Source organism: Plectropomus leopardus, chromosome 3 (assembly GCF_026936395.1).
Source record: "Plectropomus leopardus strain MGB_pleo_1.0 chromosome 3, ASM2693639v1, whole genome shotgun sequence".
NCBI lineage: Eukaryota > Metazoa > Chordata > Actinopteri > Perciformes > Serranidae > Plectropomus > Plectropomus leopardus.
The window spans coordinates 29,322,699-29,338,832 of NC_142178.1; the positions used below are offsets into that span (position 1 = coordinate 29,322,699).

The following is a 16,134-nucleotide window of genomic DNA, read 5'->3' on the forward strand; positions in this document are numbered from 1 at the left end:
ATCTGTTGTATCCTCGCTGATAGCCGCAGAGTGAAAGAGTGCGCTGATCAAGACCTTTAGATACGAGGGGTTGCTAAGGAACATGAATTCACACATAGCCTATTTCCCTCCGCAGCAGCTGCGCCTCTTTAGAGCCCGGTAATGCATTCAGCTCAATCTGCCCAGGACCATGTGCACCACATTCAACAACTGCTCTCCTGTGGCTCCGCCTAAGACAAAAGACCACAACAGTGCTCTTAGGTTGGGGCCAGACTGAACGGTAGACACGCGCACGGGGTGAAAAACTGGAAGGGTCATTACACGATAAACACAGATGAGATGGAGAGGACGGAGACAATGAAGAGAGAAAACACAAAGTGTGCTGGTTTAGAGTCTTATCAGGACTCCACGGGACATCTGCTGCTGCTACAGTGTTAGCTTTCATCTGTTTGTCAAACTGTCTACTGTGATTATGACAGTGGGTATAGAGCGAGTCCAAAGCTCCATAAACTGAATATTACCTGTAATTTCACTTTGACATTTTCAAAAATAGATGTTTATTTTTGTAAGTGAGCACCTGACATAAGTAGGAATTAAGAAATCTTTATAACCATTATAATACTTTTAGAAGCAGTCATATACCTTATATATTGATGCTTTTCTTGTCCACTTTCTTATGTTCTTTTTTTCTGTGTACTTTTATTAGTTGTTTATTATCAGTTGTGAACACCAGAAATGCTGGATGTTTGTGTAAAGTGACTTGGATGAATTCTGAGGAGATTATTTTCTCTAAATATTGCATCAGAAATGCAGTTCTCCGTCTTCATCATGTTTTGTTTTGTTTTGTTTACAATCATAAATACATAATAAGCCTCTTATTGACAAATTTAGAGTTTTCTTCTTCCCCGACATTTGTTCTTTCAGCTTTTTGTTTAATATAAGTACAGGAAGAGGCTGTTAGCTGAAAGAAGGTTCAGTGAATATAGCTTGAGTTCAGGCCTTTTTCCTATGAGATTTTTTATTTGTTTATTTACATTTGAATAATAATCTACACTTTGAAAGTGTTTAGTTTTCTTTGCAGATTAGATTAAAATGCAGCTATAAAGGCCTTCTTTTCATTTAAAGAAAAAAAGTTGTCTTGTAATGGTCCAGACACACCAAACCGACATCAGAGAACTACCGGCTGTTAAAGCCGCATGCTGCGTTGTCTCAAATCGCCGTGTTTCAGCTAAAAAGTTGCACAAACATACGTCTCCATACCAGTAAACAATAACACAAACCACCAGGAAACATTTCTACTTAATAGCTAAAGAAAAACAATCTTACCTTATATAACAAGTTTGTTTCGACCTCATTCCCTCATAACTTTAGCCCTTTGTTTACATTTCATCATTTCTATTTCTCCTCTTGTGTGCTGAACTGAACAAACCAATCAGAGTGATTTCATTCACCATGTCCACTGCCAATTCAACATGTTGATTGGCGGGAAAAAGGCCAAAAGAGGGTCAACAAGGGCCAAAAGTGCAGCAACTAAGGCCAGGGACACTCACCAATGCTCCAAAATTGACTGATGGTCCTTGTGACCCATAATGAAGCTTTGGTGACCCCTGTTGGGGGTCGAGACATCCAGGTTGGGAACCACTGATTTGGAAAATAAACCACACCTGCCACCATAGCGCTTGTCAGCCTATTGTTGTGCACTATGTATAAATATAGGTGTGGTTTCCTCTTCTCAAACATTTTGACCTGCCAAAAATACAAGTAGGATCACAACACTGTCTTTATTAATCTTTTGTAGCATGGAATCAATGTGCAGGCGTTACCTTTTGTTCATTACGCTGTTTTTAATAGCTTTTGCACCTACCTGGTGTGCTTATAAAGTCTCCCTTACTCTGTTTTCTTATTCCCATGGATAGGTGGCCAAACATTTGTTGCAGTAATATACGCAGCATAGCTGACTGGAGTTTGATTGGAGAAAAAAAATCAAGTAACTGATACATCAGGGTAAACATCGGGTTTTGCTGATGTTTATGCTGATGTATCAGTTCCCCTGATTGGAAGAGTGTATGGTCTCTTTCTAGCCAGTATATCATAGCAAGAGAAATCAATCAAAGAGGAGACAGACATACCAATTTCTCCTCTGATAGAAGCTTGAATCGCCCATAATGCAACACAGCTGGGAGACATGTAGTGCTCTGAGCCGGGAATGAGACTATCTCTTAACCTGCAATCACTTCGCTATTGCTTGGATGCAGTACTCTGCTGAATATTAAATATCCAGGTGAGATGTGGATCACTAATGTTGTGTTCACATGGATTCAGGCAGACAGTAAAAGGAAGACACTTTCTGAATGGCATGGGAAAAATAAACAGAATGACAGGATGGTAATATCGAGTATACATGACAATGTTGCAATGGTGATTATGTATTGTTTCTAAGAAACTAAATAGAATATATTAAATACAGTTCTCTTTTCTTTATTATTTTATGTAATTTTCTAGTAATGTCTAGTAATTGCCCAGATTGTCTGGGTTTTCTCCTTGTGTGAAGGAGCTACTTAACCTGTGGTTGCAAATTTTGTCAGGTAGGGCAGCAAAAAGGAAAAATAAAGAACTTTGAATGGTAATGTCATCTACTATTCGGGACTGCACTTTTTTTTTTTTTTAATCAGACTTCAGCTCACCCTGGAGCTATATTTGTCCTTGAGCTTCTCTGAGTGACTGGGAGTAAAAATGAATGACCCTCCCTCCGCCATGAAACCGTATTCCACAGTTTCTGGTTATGATGAATGGTGTGATTTTGGAAATTTTTTGAGACAATATTCTAGAATTATTTTGATAAACATTGAAGTCTATTTCTATTTTCTTTTATATAAAATTGAGTTTAAGGGGGAAAGTAGTTGTAATAGATAGTTCTAGAAAGTTTTGGGGGTGTTTTTTTTCTATTTTTTTTTAAATAATTTTGAGTTTTTAGATTTTCCCTCATTGGGTACTTTTACTCTCTGGCTATGGTAAATAATGTGATTTTAGAGATTTCTAAAAGACATTATTCTTGTACAAAGGCGGCCGCTCCATAAATACTAACCAGCCAAATCATTTCTTTCCAACGTGCATAGTACGGCTTGACTGACTTGATAATAAGATGCATGCAAGTACATTTGTCTGAATGGAGTCTGGGTGTGAGTGGCTGAGAGGGGGATGACCACAGCACTTAAGGAGCCACTAGAAACAACACGTATTGAAGTAATTTCACAGATCTTCCAGAGCGGGTTACTGCCAGATTATAATAGCTGATTTAGTAGTCTGAGAGCGAGCTTCAGTCCTTGGCTTTGACAGAGAATCCTAAAAATTCCACCATCTGATACTCCTTCAATTTGTTATATATCATCATTCTGGGATGCTAAATGATTTCCAGAAGTTTTCACTTTTGAGCATTCCAGTACTTTGTGTTGAGATGGTTTAATTTATCTTCCTGTTGTGCCCACTTTCTTTCAACTTGTCAAGTCTAATTTTACATCAGTGATGCAGGATGGTAAAATTAGGTGAAAACTGGCAACATTTAGGGACTGTACGTTATTTAAAAAAAAAAAGGAGGGGGTGGTACAAAATATGGGAGGACTTAGGAGGTTTTATGTTTTAGGATTTAGAGGAAAGACATTCAACTTTAAAAGGTTGTACTTTATATTTATTTCAAATACCTTCAGAACCACCAAACCCAGTTTTAATGGTATGTTTTCTTAATTAATCAATATAGCCAAACAATGGATCATTGAATTAATACGTATGTGGTATGTTAACACTGCCAGTGCAAAGCTTCTCGTACAGATTTTTGTTGACAGATGTCCAACTGAACGGCTCGCAGTCGACGTGGACCATCTTGTCCTTTTGGCTTTCTAAGGGGCTGTTTGTCTGGGAACAGTTCAGCATGTGCAAAACTGAAGAGCCTAATTTCTGTCTTGTGTTGCAATCTGGACCTGCATAGAGATTTGCTATTCACCCTGTAGGGCCCAGTGTGATTATGGCTGATTAGCTCATTACTCCATTGCTCACAAATAATCAACCAAGAACCCCAAATGCAAGAACTCAGAAATCTTAGATTATGCCACAATATCTGATGTTGTTTTCTGCGATGCAGAGCTTTTCATCAAATTTGAAACAAATAACATCAGACACTAATTATAGTGACTAAACCTAACCTCCTGCTCCTAATTAGGACTCATTGTTTCACAGTAAAGCTCAACTCTCTCTGTGCTCTTCATTTCTCTCTCTCCACCACAGACTCCCTCGGTGGCCCATTCCCATCCACGTCACACCGATGCCACCACAAACCCAAGAGGTGCCTGCCTATCCAGTATGGCAGCATGGGCGGGCCCTTTCCCATCAGCCCACTCCTCTTCCACCCAAACGCTAAGGGATCCCAAATCGTCATGGACCTTGCACAGAAGATAGTCAAGAGGCAGGCCAGTTTCTGCAATGCCATCACCTTCAGCAACAGGCCCATAGCGCTCTATGAGCAAGTCCGCCTCAAGGTATTTGATGTCAGAGCTCCTAGAAGTCTGGGAACTATTGCACTGGTTTTATCTTCAGTTTACACTTAAAATGTGGACAGTGGTGGAAAGTACCTTTACACTCTTCCTTTTCTACTTTTTACTCCACTACAGGAAAATATTTTATTTTTTACTTCACTACATTTATTTATCTAACAGCTTTAGTTACTTTACATATTGAGATTTTTGCGTAAAAACATAAGATTTTATAAAATCTGATTCTTGCTAATAATTAAATTGTTTAATTATTTAATAATTGTGTTTTCTATTTTTATTTATACTTTTTAATAATTTTTAGTTCGGGCTGTAATTTTTTTCTATTGTTCTTTAAAATAATTTTCACTTTTTAGACTTTTTCAGCATCAGGTACTTTTACTTCTAATACGTTTGAGAACTTTGTCCTGATTATACTTACTTATTTTTACTTAAGTAACATTTTCAATGTAGCACTTTTACTTGTAACACAGTATTTTTACAGTGTGGTTTTAGTACTTTTACCTAAGTAAAGGAACAGAATTCCACCACTGAATGTAGAGTTCCTCACTAAATATTAAACTAAACTGTTTGTATTGCATGAAAACCATGTGGAGTCAGTGATTTACAGCCTTATGTCAAATGGTAGTCTACACTTTTTGTATCAGTTTTCTAGCAAATAAGCATATATTTTCAAAATATTATAGCCACCTTCCATCCATCTTCTCCCCAGATAACTAAAAAGCAGTGTTGCTGGAGCGGGGCTCTCCGTCTGGGCTTCACCGCCAAAGACCCCTCCAGGATAAACCCTGACAACCTGCCCAAGTATGCCTGCCCTGACTTGGTGTCTCAGAGTGGCTTCTGGGCTAAGGCCTTGCCTGAAGAGTTTGCCAACGAGGGCAATGTTATCGCCTTTTGGGTCGACAAGAAAGGCAGAGTCTTCTACCGCATTAACGAGTCCAGTCCCATGCTGTTCTTCAGTGGAGTCCGCACAGCTGAGCCCCTCTGGGCCCTCATTGATGTTTACGGTCTGACCCGCGGAGTGCAGCTGCTAGGTAAGATGGTTGAAGAAGCATAAAATGCAGAGCTGAATCACCAAACTGGCAAAGTGGCGCGACTGCCTCGGGGACCCAGATCCTCTGGGGACCTGAAAGCACCACATTTACTGTGTGGCATTTAGTTTGTGGTCATTTCATTAACTGACTAATATGAACGGGAAAGGGTTTAGCAGAATAGTATACAAGAGGGTTTATAAAAGAATATGATAAGGTAACTATCTCTTTGCAGTCATTATAGCTAACTACACAGGCATCTACAATGGGGATAACTTTCACTTTCGTTGACATGTGTGAGGCTGTTCACCTACAGCTTACCATTTAGTGATTTTTCATGCTAGAGAGGTAATAGCAACCAAGATGAAATGACTTGAAAGTTTCTGTACTGTATGAATAAAATTGCAAGAAACACACTGTTAAACACAACATTGTTACACACATTTCCACTTACAGAATGATCCGAATTTAGTTGGCAGCAACTGAAAAAGAGACTAAATAAGTACAAGATATTTTCAAATAGTAGCCACCACAACATTTTCACTGGCCTCCATGCTGCTTTCTTCTGATTACTAACCTTTTTTTGTCCTGTCTATGACTTTGAACAGACAGAACACACAAGTGGCTCTAGTCTACTGGCAATGGGAAAGGAGTCTATCTCCTGTTTTAATCAGGTTTTCCTGTATTACATGCTCATTTTGTTGGAATAGGGAAATGAATCTTCTGTGTGATGGCAAAAGCTCATATTCTTCAACTCAACTGTGAGGGGGATCTGACGTAATATTACCAGCCAGACAACATTCTTTTAGTACGCAGCTTGAAAGCTTGCGTCAAGAGTTTGACACATAATCTTTGAGCTAAATAGCAGTCTAGCCAGTTTAGCCTTAAGCTAAATAGAGAGACAACTCACATGCTAACAATCAAACGTTTTGATTTTTTTTAACAGAAGTATTGCCTTCAAATATCTTAATACGTTACAGTCTCTGGCTTTTGTTTGATATATAGTGTCGGTAAAAATGTTTTTATGCACATTTCCAATCTGTCATTAGTAGGGGTGGGACTCATCAGAGGCCCCAAAATCTGATTTTATAATGATACTTCAGCCACAATATAATATTATTGCAATTTAAAATGTGTTGCGACTATTTTGATAACATATATTGCAATAAAACCATTTTACCTTTTAAGATGAACTTGGTCAACATCTATCATAACAAATAAGTAAAACAAAGTTTTGAGTCTGTTCATCTCACTTCAGTCATATTTATAGCAATAAACTGTATCTTTTAGACTGAGAAAGCAATTGTTTGTTTGTTTTATTTCTAGAAGTATAGAAGTATTGTGTAATAAAAAGTAGATTCTTGGCATCTTTTTATATATTGCCATGCAAAAATATCCAGATTTTGTGCTGTACCGATTTTAGCCCTGACTCCTAGGTGTTAAATTAATCAGTTATGTCAGTTTCAAGTATTTTGGCACATGCTACCAAAACATAAACAATTTTGATCCTTTTTGCAGATAGCAAAGCAGGTTTCCTTTTGTCCACATGTTTACTGTAAACAAGCATTATTTCCATGAAGCAATAGAATTACACTGAACAAAGGCTGTCTATATATGATCAATATCTGGCCCTATGTTTACACAAAAGCAATGATGGTGGGGCTGCTGTGCATTATCAAAGTATGCTGGGTAGCTTAGCATGCATACCACAAAGACATAGGCCAGGGTAGTGTAGCCCAGGCTTTGATGTGGGAGAATGTATACACATATTTCTTCTCCGAGGAGATTCAGTGCTGTCATCCCCTCTGCTGTTGTAAAAATAGACCAGGGGTCACATGTCCCATAGATAGCACAATTGATTGTGCGCTGTGTTGATTGATACCTTCAGGGTGGTGGGGGTGGATGTTTGGTGTCTTGAGTACAAGGGAGCCCATATTCTTTGTTTTCCCTCCTCTGTGTTTGTCTTTCCCATCATGACAAATGCGACTTATAGTTCATAACTCAAAGTCTTGTTGCCATATTCAGTAGTCTGTCCTGATAAATTGTGGTTTGCAGATGGGGAAAAAACAAACAAATCAGATAATGGGACATGCATAAAATGGTTCAAATATCAAATAGTAGAGGCCCGCTGGTCGAGCTTACCACCCCGAGGTTTGCTCTGATTGAAGTCTCTGTAATGCATCTTTCTGAGAGATGTCTGACCCCTATGAAACACTGCTCCAAGCGGCATTTCAATCAAAAGCGGGCTTCTCCTTAGCCCTACTTAAGTCATTTCTACTGTCTTTTTTACAGCCAGGCCATATGCAGGGTTGCCTACAGAGCAGTGCTCATGTTCCTCAGGGGGCCAACTGACTGACATCTGCCCCCACAAACAGAGGCCTGTTCAGAGGGCTGGAACGCCACCGAAGGTTGAGATAGAAATACATCACCCAGACTAGACATGGCCGTTTGTGAAGCCGAATGGCCAATTGTGTCAGTTCTGTGCATCATGTTTCTATGTGCAACGCTTCATGAACCTTTCTCTATCCTCAGATAAGCCCCTGGGCTTTCACATCTGAGGCCGTTCCCTCGCTTTCTCTCCTTATTTTATCTGCCATTTGAGGAGCTGTTGTTTTTTTTTTCAGCCTAGGATTCTCAGTTAACCGTTTGAAATCTAAGCAAATTGGCTCGATTTCTTTCAAAAATGTGAAAAGAAGGCAATTAGCAACTTAACAAGAAATGCTTATGAAAAATTGTTAAAAGTTACAAGAGAATTACCTCAAATTCACTTAAGAAAAAGAACAAAAAGAAAAGAACAAAACAGGGAATGACCTCAAAAACAAAATCTAAATAGAATAAAAATAAGAAATATACATTTACATTCTTGTGAAGGGTGTCTTAATTCAACACAAGAAAACTGATGTCAACAACATGTAGCAATAGTGGTAAAAATGCAGCATTTTCTTCATTACTTTTATTAATTTGAAATCTTTCAATACTTATATAGCCATTTTAGTGCAAATTAAGCATGAGCTGCTGCTGAAAATGTTTTTTTAATTACTTTTTTTTTTTTACAATTGTTGTCTTTAAACCCCTTTCTACTTTAACCTAGAGCCTTATCACACTCACATTCAAAACCTCCATTCATCCAGAAACTATACTGCTATTCTTTTCAAACATTTCTATTCTCTCCATTTCAGCATTTTTCAACACAGAGTGAGATTATTCATTGTGCCTTTTTGGAAATACTATAATCCTTGCAACATAAAGATTGAATTAAAATTCTATGGTGGATTAAGTTTCTCGCTCAAAGCAGTACTTCTACAGCTTGTGTATGAAGGCCTTCCGTAATGTAAATTAACAGGGGACCTCTGGTGTTTCTAGTGTCTCCATGCAGCAGGGACAGTGCCACACATAAACTTGCCCACACAAACACGCACACACCTTGTAATCAGATGTTCTACTTGCCTTCATATCACATGATATTCTTCATCCAGCTGTTGCAGTTTGTTGCTCATTTTAGGTCATCCATGTTATTAAATGGACCCTGTGTATTCTCAGCTGTCAGTACAGTATGTGCTCTATTTGGTGCACATTTTTTAATGAGCATGCGGGTGCTTTTCTTTGTTATGACTAATGGTTAGACAAGCAGAAGACAAGTCTTTTCACAGGAGCTCACACACTGTTATTCTGCCATTTCTGCTCTTACAACAGAAAATGTATTGTATTTTTTGTCCTCACTCAGGACAAAATTAATATGGAGCTCAAGACAACTCATACATTAAAAATGCAGACATGGAGCAACATGAGCATTAACTTAGAGTCTAATTGGTGTCCATTTGATAAATGTAAATCCAATATTCACTTTTCTTTTAGCTGCTCTGTTCTCCACCAACTCTTAAAGAACCTTTCCCTCTTTAGCTACTTTTTCATGTAATCCAGTAGGGCTGGGTACCCACTGAAAGGTCCCAAAAAACTGACACCAACACCAAAACAACTCAACTTTGTCATTAAACCTGTTAAAAACCATAAGTTAAGGGCTGTGTGACGCCAACAGTTAGCCCTGTCACTTTGAGTGGGCAGGCTGAATCTCAGCAACTGTCTCCGGCGTGGAGCTCGCACTTCTGCAACAGCAGCAGTATGGGTTGTAGCCTATACAGTTGGTATTTCAGCATGCAGGAATGCCACCAAAACTTTTGAAAGTATTGCTGTACTACACCCCACTCCATTCACATTGTGGGTATTGAAATAAGTACAATATTGGGATCAGTATCACTTAAAGGGAACTGGTACTGTCTGGTACCAGTATTGTAACTTTTTAAACCACCCCGGCCCCATGCACAAGCTAGTCACTAACTTTGTCTGCTCTTTGGTGCTGGATAGAAAGGGTACAGTGGGTACAGGTAGCTTTTTGCTGCTAGTAAGAGCAGTAAGTGTGAGCAAAAATGGTACTTGTGCAAGCAGGACAACCAAAACAAAGGAGAAAATGCTAAAATGTTCCTTAAAACTAGGGAGAACTGCAGATGAGGGTAATAATACTCTATTTGTCTCTATGAATGACCCCATTTTGCATTGCACATTGTCTTTGACCCATTTCAATATAAAAAAATTGATTAGCATCTCTTTAATCAGATGGATAATGCTAATCATGAGCATTTAATCAGAGCTGATAATAACAGTCCCTTGCCCGCCCATACTAAACGAGTAGTCCTATGATCCATTGTTAATATGAAAATATTGATTGTTTCCTCTTTAACACATGTTCAGAGCAACGTCATGCATCTGCTGTTGTATTTTGAGATGTATCATCTGTCCAGCATCCTGAGGCTGTTCTGAGGTCAGAGCAGATGTAGAAAAGCAAAGGATGACTTGGCTTTGATGCAGAAAGATTGAAATAGGAGCCGTGTCATGTGATAATCCCCCCCAAAGGATGCATCAGGGGTATACATGACAAGAACAAGGGGGGCGGGGAAGATTTTGTGGTTTCACACCCCTGTGAGCTTATGACAGCAATTTAAGAGTTTCCCCTCCCACCTTCCAAATTTCTAATGAAGCTGAGATGGAAAAAAAAATGACGTGGCATCGGCAGTGACTCCATAAACAAAAGCGCATAGGCGAGTTTACTTGAGCAAATCCATGGTTATGTGCTTCTGCCACAAAGAAAAGGTGTCAGATGCAGTGGCGCCTTGCTCAGGTGCCCGAGGTAGCAGGTGATTGACTGCACCTGGCCGTGAACTGGGCAAATACAATATTGCAAAGGTTTGGCAGGATAATCTTTGGGGCAGACTGAAGCCGTCCCCATAGGCTTGAAATCCAACAAGCGAGAAAAGGTTGTTTAATATATACCCGTGTCCCAGTTCCTAAGGTTAGCTGTCACTCTCAAATGGACACACACACACATGCACAAAGCAGAACTTTACTTGACACCGGGAAGGAGGCTGAGTTACTGAGTAATTCCAGCTGTTATGAAGCCAGCAGGACTCAGATTGTATGAGTCAGTCACAGTGGAGCTTTAATCAAGAGGGGCCCTGTGGGACTTCCCTGAAGGACAAGAGAATAAAGTCTGATTGCTAAGCCTTGAGGCTGCTAACACCTTTCAACCAGGCTGAATCAGAGACGGGCTTTGCCAATCTTGCTGTCACCCCAAAGAAGCAAAGCAGTTAATTTAGTTCATACAAAACCCGGTGTCCTGGAAGAGAGGCTATCTCTGTAGTCCATCAGGAAGGCTGCGTTAACACGCCACGGCGGGAACACCGGAGAACTTCTGATGTCCGCGGTGTTATGAGAGATTTTGCTCACGTGATGGATTGAATTACACAGTAGCTCTTGTCAGGAGAATAAGGTCCCGTTGCACCATCAGGAAGCAACAATGTTTGCTGTCACTCCAGATGATTGGCAGAGCTGTTGTAGTAATGAGAGGACATTTTTTAAAATTTCAACAGACCAACCAGGAAATACCATGCAGAACTGTGTGCTCTTCCCTCTTGTACCTCCATATGTGATACCTCAATACCTCAATCTCCTCTTTTGTGTTTATTTTGCAGGACAATCTCTTTTGATTGCAGAAATTTGCTTTTGTGTGAAGATGGCAGATGTGTGCTTGGTGAAACTGGAAACTGAAGTGCTTTGGCGAGAGTAAAACAATGTGTGAAGCCTTGATGGATGAAGGCGCAGCAGGCCCAGACGCTTTGTTTACGTCTTTCACAAGATGTGTCAGAAGAGCTGGCTTATCTCTGACAGCGTGTCAGCGCACGAGGCAGGGTCGTCCTGTTTGAACCTTTCACAACATGTCAACGTTGGCAGGGCTAAAGTGAAGGATGCCATCTCTGATAGAAATGACATCCCTCATGTGTTTTCGAGTAGTTTTCCGGCTGGTTCGGTAGACGAGCGGCTTTTACCTGAATGTGTTCAGACTGGTTGCTGATTTTACAGGTGTAGGAAGTGGCGATCAAGCACAATTTGTCTAGGTGTCAAAATAAAATGTAGGCCTTGTCAAGCAGCATTTAGCGTTGAATATTTTGCAGTCTGGAGCCAAGAAATCCAGATATTCAGTACAAAAGAAAAGCAAAGGTAGAAAATTTCAAATGCTACTTATTATCAAAGGTGGAAGAAAAATGCAGATCCTTTATTTTAATAAAAGTACTAATACCACACTGTGAAAATACTCTGTTACAAGTAAATGTGCTGCACTGAAAATGTTAAGTAAAAGTAAGTACATAAGTATAATCAGGAAAAAAGTACTTGTGTATCTAAAGTAAAAGTAACCAGTGCATAGACACTAAAACAAACAAACACACAAATAAACACCTATTAACCTCAAAATGATTCAGAAAAGAAGAAAAAAAAAAACACCCCAAAAATATAAATTGTTAAAATAATGAAAAATGAAAAAAAAACCACCTAAAAAACTATTTTAATTGATTAATTGACTTATCTTTGCAGCTGTACTTATGTAAGGTTTTAGATGATTAAACTAATAACAAAACATCATATTTTATAAACTCTTCGTGCCTTTTGTGCAAAAACATTAATTTGTTAAGTAACTTAAACTGTCTGACAATGGAGTGGAGTAAAAAGTATAATATTTCCCTCCGAAATGTATTGGAGTAAAAGTGTAAATAGGCATGAAAAGAAAATTTACATTCCACCACTGACTGTTAAATATGTGGAGATTCTTGTAGCGACCAATTTTACAACAGCAACTTTACAAACCTCTCAGACTTGATTATTATGCATGAGTAGCAACTCAATCAGGACCGGCTATAGAGCATTATCCTATTAACGTATTAATGACATATGAAATTTTTGGATTAAACCAGTTGGTCTGGTGTTGGCCCACATGTAAATGCGATGTTAGCTGTCGCTCGTTGGTGTGAAGTAAGAGAGAAGTGGGTTGAGTGAACAGGAGAGTGTGTGAGTGGATTAGCACAACCTTCATCAGTGGTATAATTGGGTTTGCTTTTCTCTTCCCACGTCAGTTAGTTGAAAGCATTTTCTGTAGCCCACAGCTACACGGAGACTAATTACCATGAAAAACTTACTGAATATCTAATGACAATTACAAGAACTTAGCAAGGGACGAGATGAGAGAAATCTTAAACCCAACCCTAATTATGAAAGTCCCAAAGTGTTCAGTGAAACAAACACTTCTTAAACGTTACTGGATTCTAGACATTTATAATTAAAGAATATTGCAGGTTTTCTCAGGGAACATTGCAAAGGATATTTGCAAGAAAAGAACAAAACTACTTCTGTTTTTGCACTTTTAGTCTCTGACTGTGCTTTGGCTCTCTCCGTACTCCACTCTGGCTCCGCTCCACTAACATGAAGTCATCTGGACTGACAGAAGTCTATTAGGAACACGTTGTGTTATCCAGCTCGGAGAGATAGACAGACCGGGGTTCCCAAACTTCTGGGAGAAACCGATTACTTTCAGCGAAATGATGATTTGATTATTGCGCGCACTTGACTGGCACTGGTGTTTTACTTGGCAGGACTCAGCCTCCCAGTTAATAGCAGCACTTTACAAATCCTGACGCCTCACATGGACCCTCCAACACAAATACACAAAGCAGAAGAGTTGGTGTAAATCTGACTTTTTTCTTTTACTCATTTAGGAAATGTAGTTCAGTGTTGAAAAGACTTTGCAGCTTCAACCAAAGCAAATTTAGCAGCGTTGTGTTTTTTGGCTTTAGTTTGCTACATATTATTTATGATGGATGTTGGTCAGAGAGCTCAAAAGGCAACAAAGAAAAAAAACTGGATTTGTATGATTTGGTGTTTAGAATTTTAAATTACTGTATGTTGGCTGGAAACTACAGTTCACTTAATCCCTCTTCAAAGAAGCAGATCAGAAGAAATAATTCAGTTTTGAACTTTATCAGTAGGGAAAAACTCAGCAGATAACTTTTTAACGGGGGTAAACTAGAGGTAACTTGTCAAGATTTATGTTGTGAGTTTCCTGTTTTCCTCAGCTTTCTGTGTGTTTCCTCTTCTGAAAAAAATAAGTTATTTTATTAATAGTTCAGAGTGTGATGTTCAGTGAAATCCTCTGAAACATCCAGACATTGCTGCTCTTCTTACAAATTACGGCCAGAGGTATCAGCCATATATTTACTGTTCTGTGCTTATACACTTTTATTGTAGATTGACAACAGCAGTCACATGCTGACACAGTTTAAGCAAGTGGATGACCGTCAGCAATTACGATTCAAAAATAAGGCAGCCATGTTAGGCATGTGCTGTGATTATGCTCCTATTTAAAGGACTTGGGTCATATTTTCTTAGATTTGGCCATCACGCCTCTCCTACTGTTAATAATAACACTGCTCTCACCAGGTTAAGTACTGAATTCTGGGAACACGGCAACAGCAATAGAAAGAACTCTGATGAAACAGGAAATCTGAGTGCGCAAATGATCATACAGGTCTTAAACAAAACCTGAGGTTAGTAAAATGCGTTTTGAAAAGAGAAAAAAAGGCAGGGAATGAATACCTAAATTGTCCATTGTAAATACATTTATATATAATATATATTTATAATTTATATTTATGATATATTTATATACAACACTATTTTTTGTGCACTGAAAAATATCTTTGTGTAGTGTTTTATCTATAAAACAAGCAAGCTTTTGTGAATCATTTTGTGTGCTTTCATTAATATAGAGACTGATCTGACTCCATATCTGCTTGTGTTAGTCACTTCATCGACAGCTTTCATGATACACAGGGATCCATTTTGAAAATAAAAATGTGAATTAGTGCAGCTTTAAGAGTTAACCCAGTTTTCTATAAATATGATTGATAGCAGAGGGCTGGACATGCTTGTGTTGAGGGTGTCAGTAATAAATAATCAACCTCATATCAGCCTTCCTCGGTGCTCGAGCACAGGAATAAAACAGGGGGGCTTTAATGTAAGAACCTTATGATGGAAGTTATTAACACCGCGGCCCTGGCATGCTGATTGGCAGAGGCGGGGCGGCGCATGCTGAATTCTGCCGATGACCTAAGGGACAGGGCTTTTGTGACTTACCGGGCGTTTTGCCTGGCTCTTTGTTATGGCCATGTGTCGCCCCGGGAGCCTGCTGCTCTTTCCAAAAGCCCCGGGTTCAAAGCTGCCCGGCCTGATCAGGGACCGGGGATTGGGCCACCGCCAGGGAATAAAGAACATCCCAAACATCTAGCACAAAGACCCTTCTGACTCCATCTCTCGTTTCTGCAACCCCCTCTCTCTCTCTCTTAGCAGGTTTATATCTCGGCCTCTCACTTGCTCGGCCGGTCAGTTTGCGTTTCTTAATCCCTGGGTCGTTCACTGAGCTATACGCTGCCTCTTTCTCCCTCAAAGACCCTGTGCTGTCTCTGGCTCAGTGCTCTATCTGCTCATTGCAACATCTCTACCCTCTGCCTTCTGAGCTGATCCCAACACTTCCCTTTACACCTTCTGTCCCCCTCTCCCTTTTCATTTTCTCTTCCTATTTGCAGCTCTCTCTTCACCCTTTCCGACATTAGATGAAGCCCTCCAGAGACTATGGATAAAGATAAGCCCTGTGAGATAGATTGTGTGCGTGAGACAGAGTAAATCCTCCACCCCCCGTTCTCTCTCCAACACTGGCTCAAACCCCTTTCACGTTCCGTCTGCTCAGGCTAGCAAAGCCACTAAGCCAGCCTCTGCCTCTATCCACCTCCCCATGCACGGCATTAGCTAACCTGCTTTGCGGCTATTCCCTAATCAAAAACATTTACAGCGCGAGCCAATGCCTGTGCGGGCCAAAATAGACATGCAGCCATGCTCCCTCCTCCCCTTGTCCATGTATTTGCGATGGATTAGCCCAACAGGTGCTTAATTATTCTAATCAAAAAAACACTCCGAGAAGGGAGGGGGAAAAAAAGCTATCCAAATGGGTTTCAATTTTTAAATAGCCCAATGAAAGAGCTGACCCATAACTCTCCCCCTGCATGAATTAATTAATGGTTCAGCCCAACAGGTGCTACATTTGAAATTCAATCAAAAATGAAGAATCAGGTGATGATCGCCCCCCCTCCCCCCCCTTTCCCTCAACCCCTCCAGGGCTCACAGTGTCAGCAGCTGCATCTTCCATGGCC

The 16,134-nt window shown here is 39.8% G+C and overlaps 1 protein-coding gene across 2 annotated transcripts in view; it reads left to right on the top strand.

The window, feature by feature from the left end:
* Positions 1-16,134, top strand: part of neurl1aa (neuralized E3 ubiquitin protein ligase 1Aa) — an 85,946-nt gene that overhangs the window by 49,440 nt on the left and 20,372 nt on the right. For both annotated transcript variants that reach the window (XM_088075995.1, XM_042485878.2), the window contains exons 2-3: positions 4,258-4,508; positions 5,233-5,554. In XM_088075995.1, the coding sequence (XP_087932121.1) occupies positions 4,258-4,508; positions 5,233-5,554 (573 nt within the window). The remainder of the gene's footprint in view (positions 1-4,257; positions 4,509-5,232; positions 5,555-16,134) is intronic.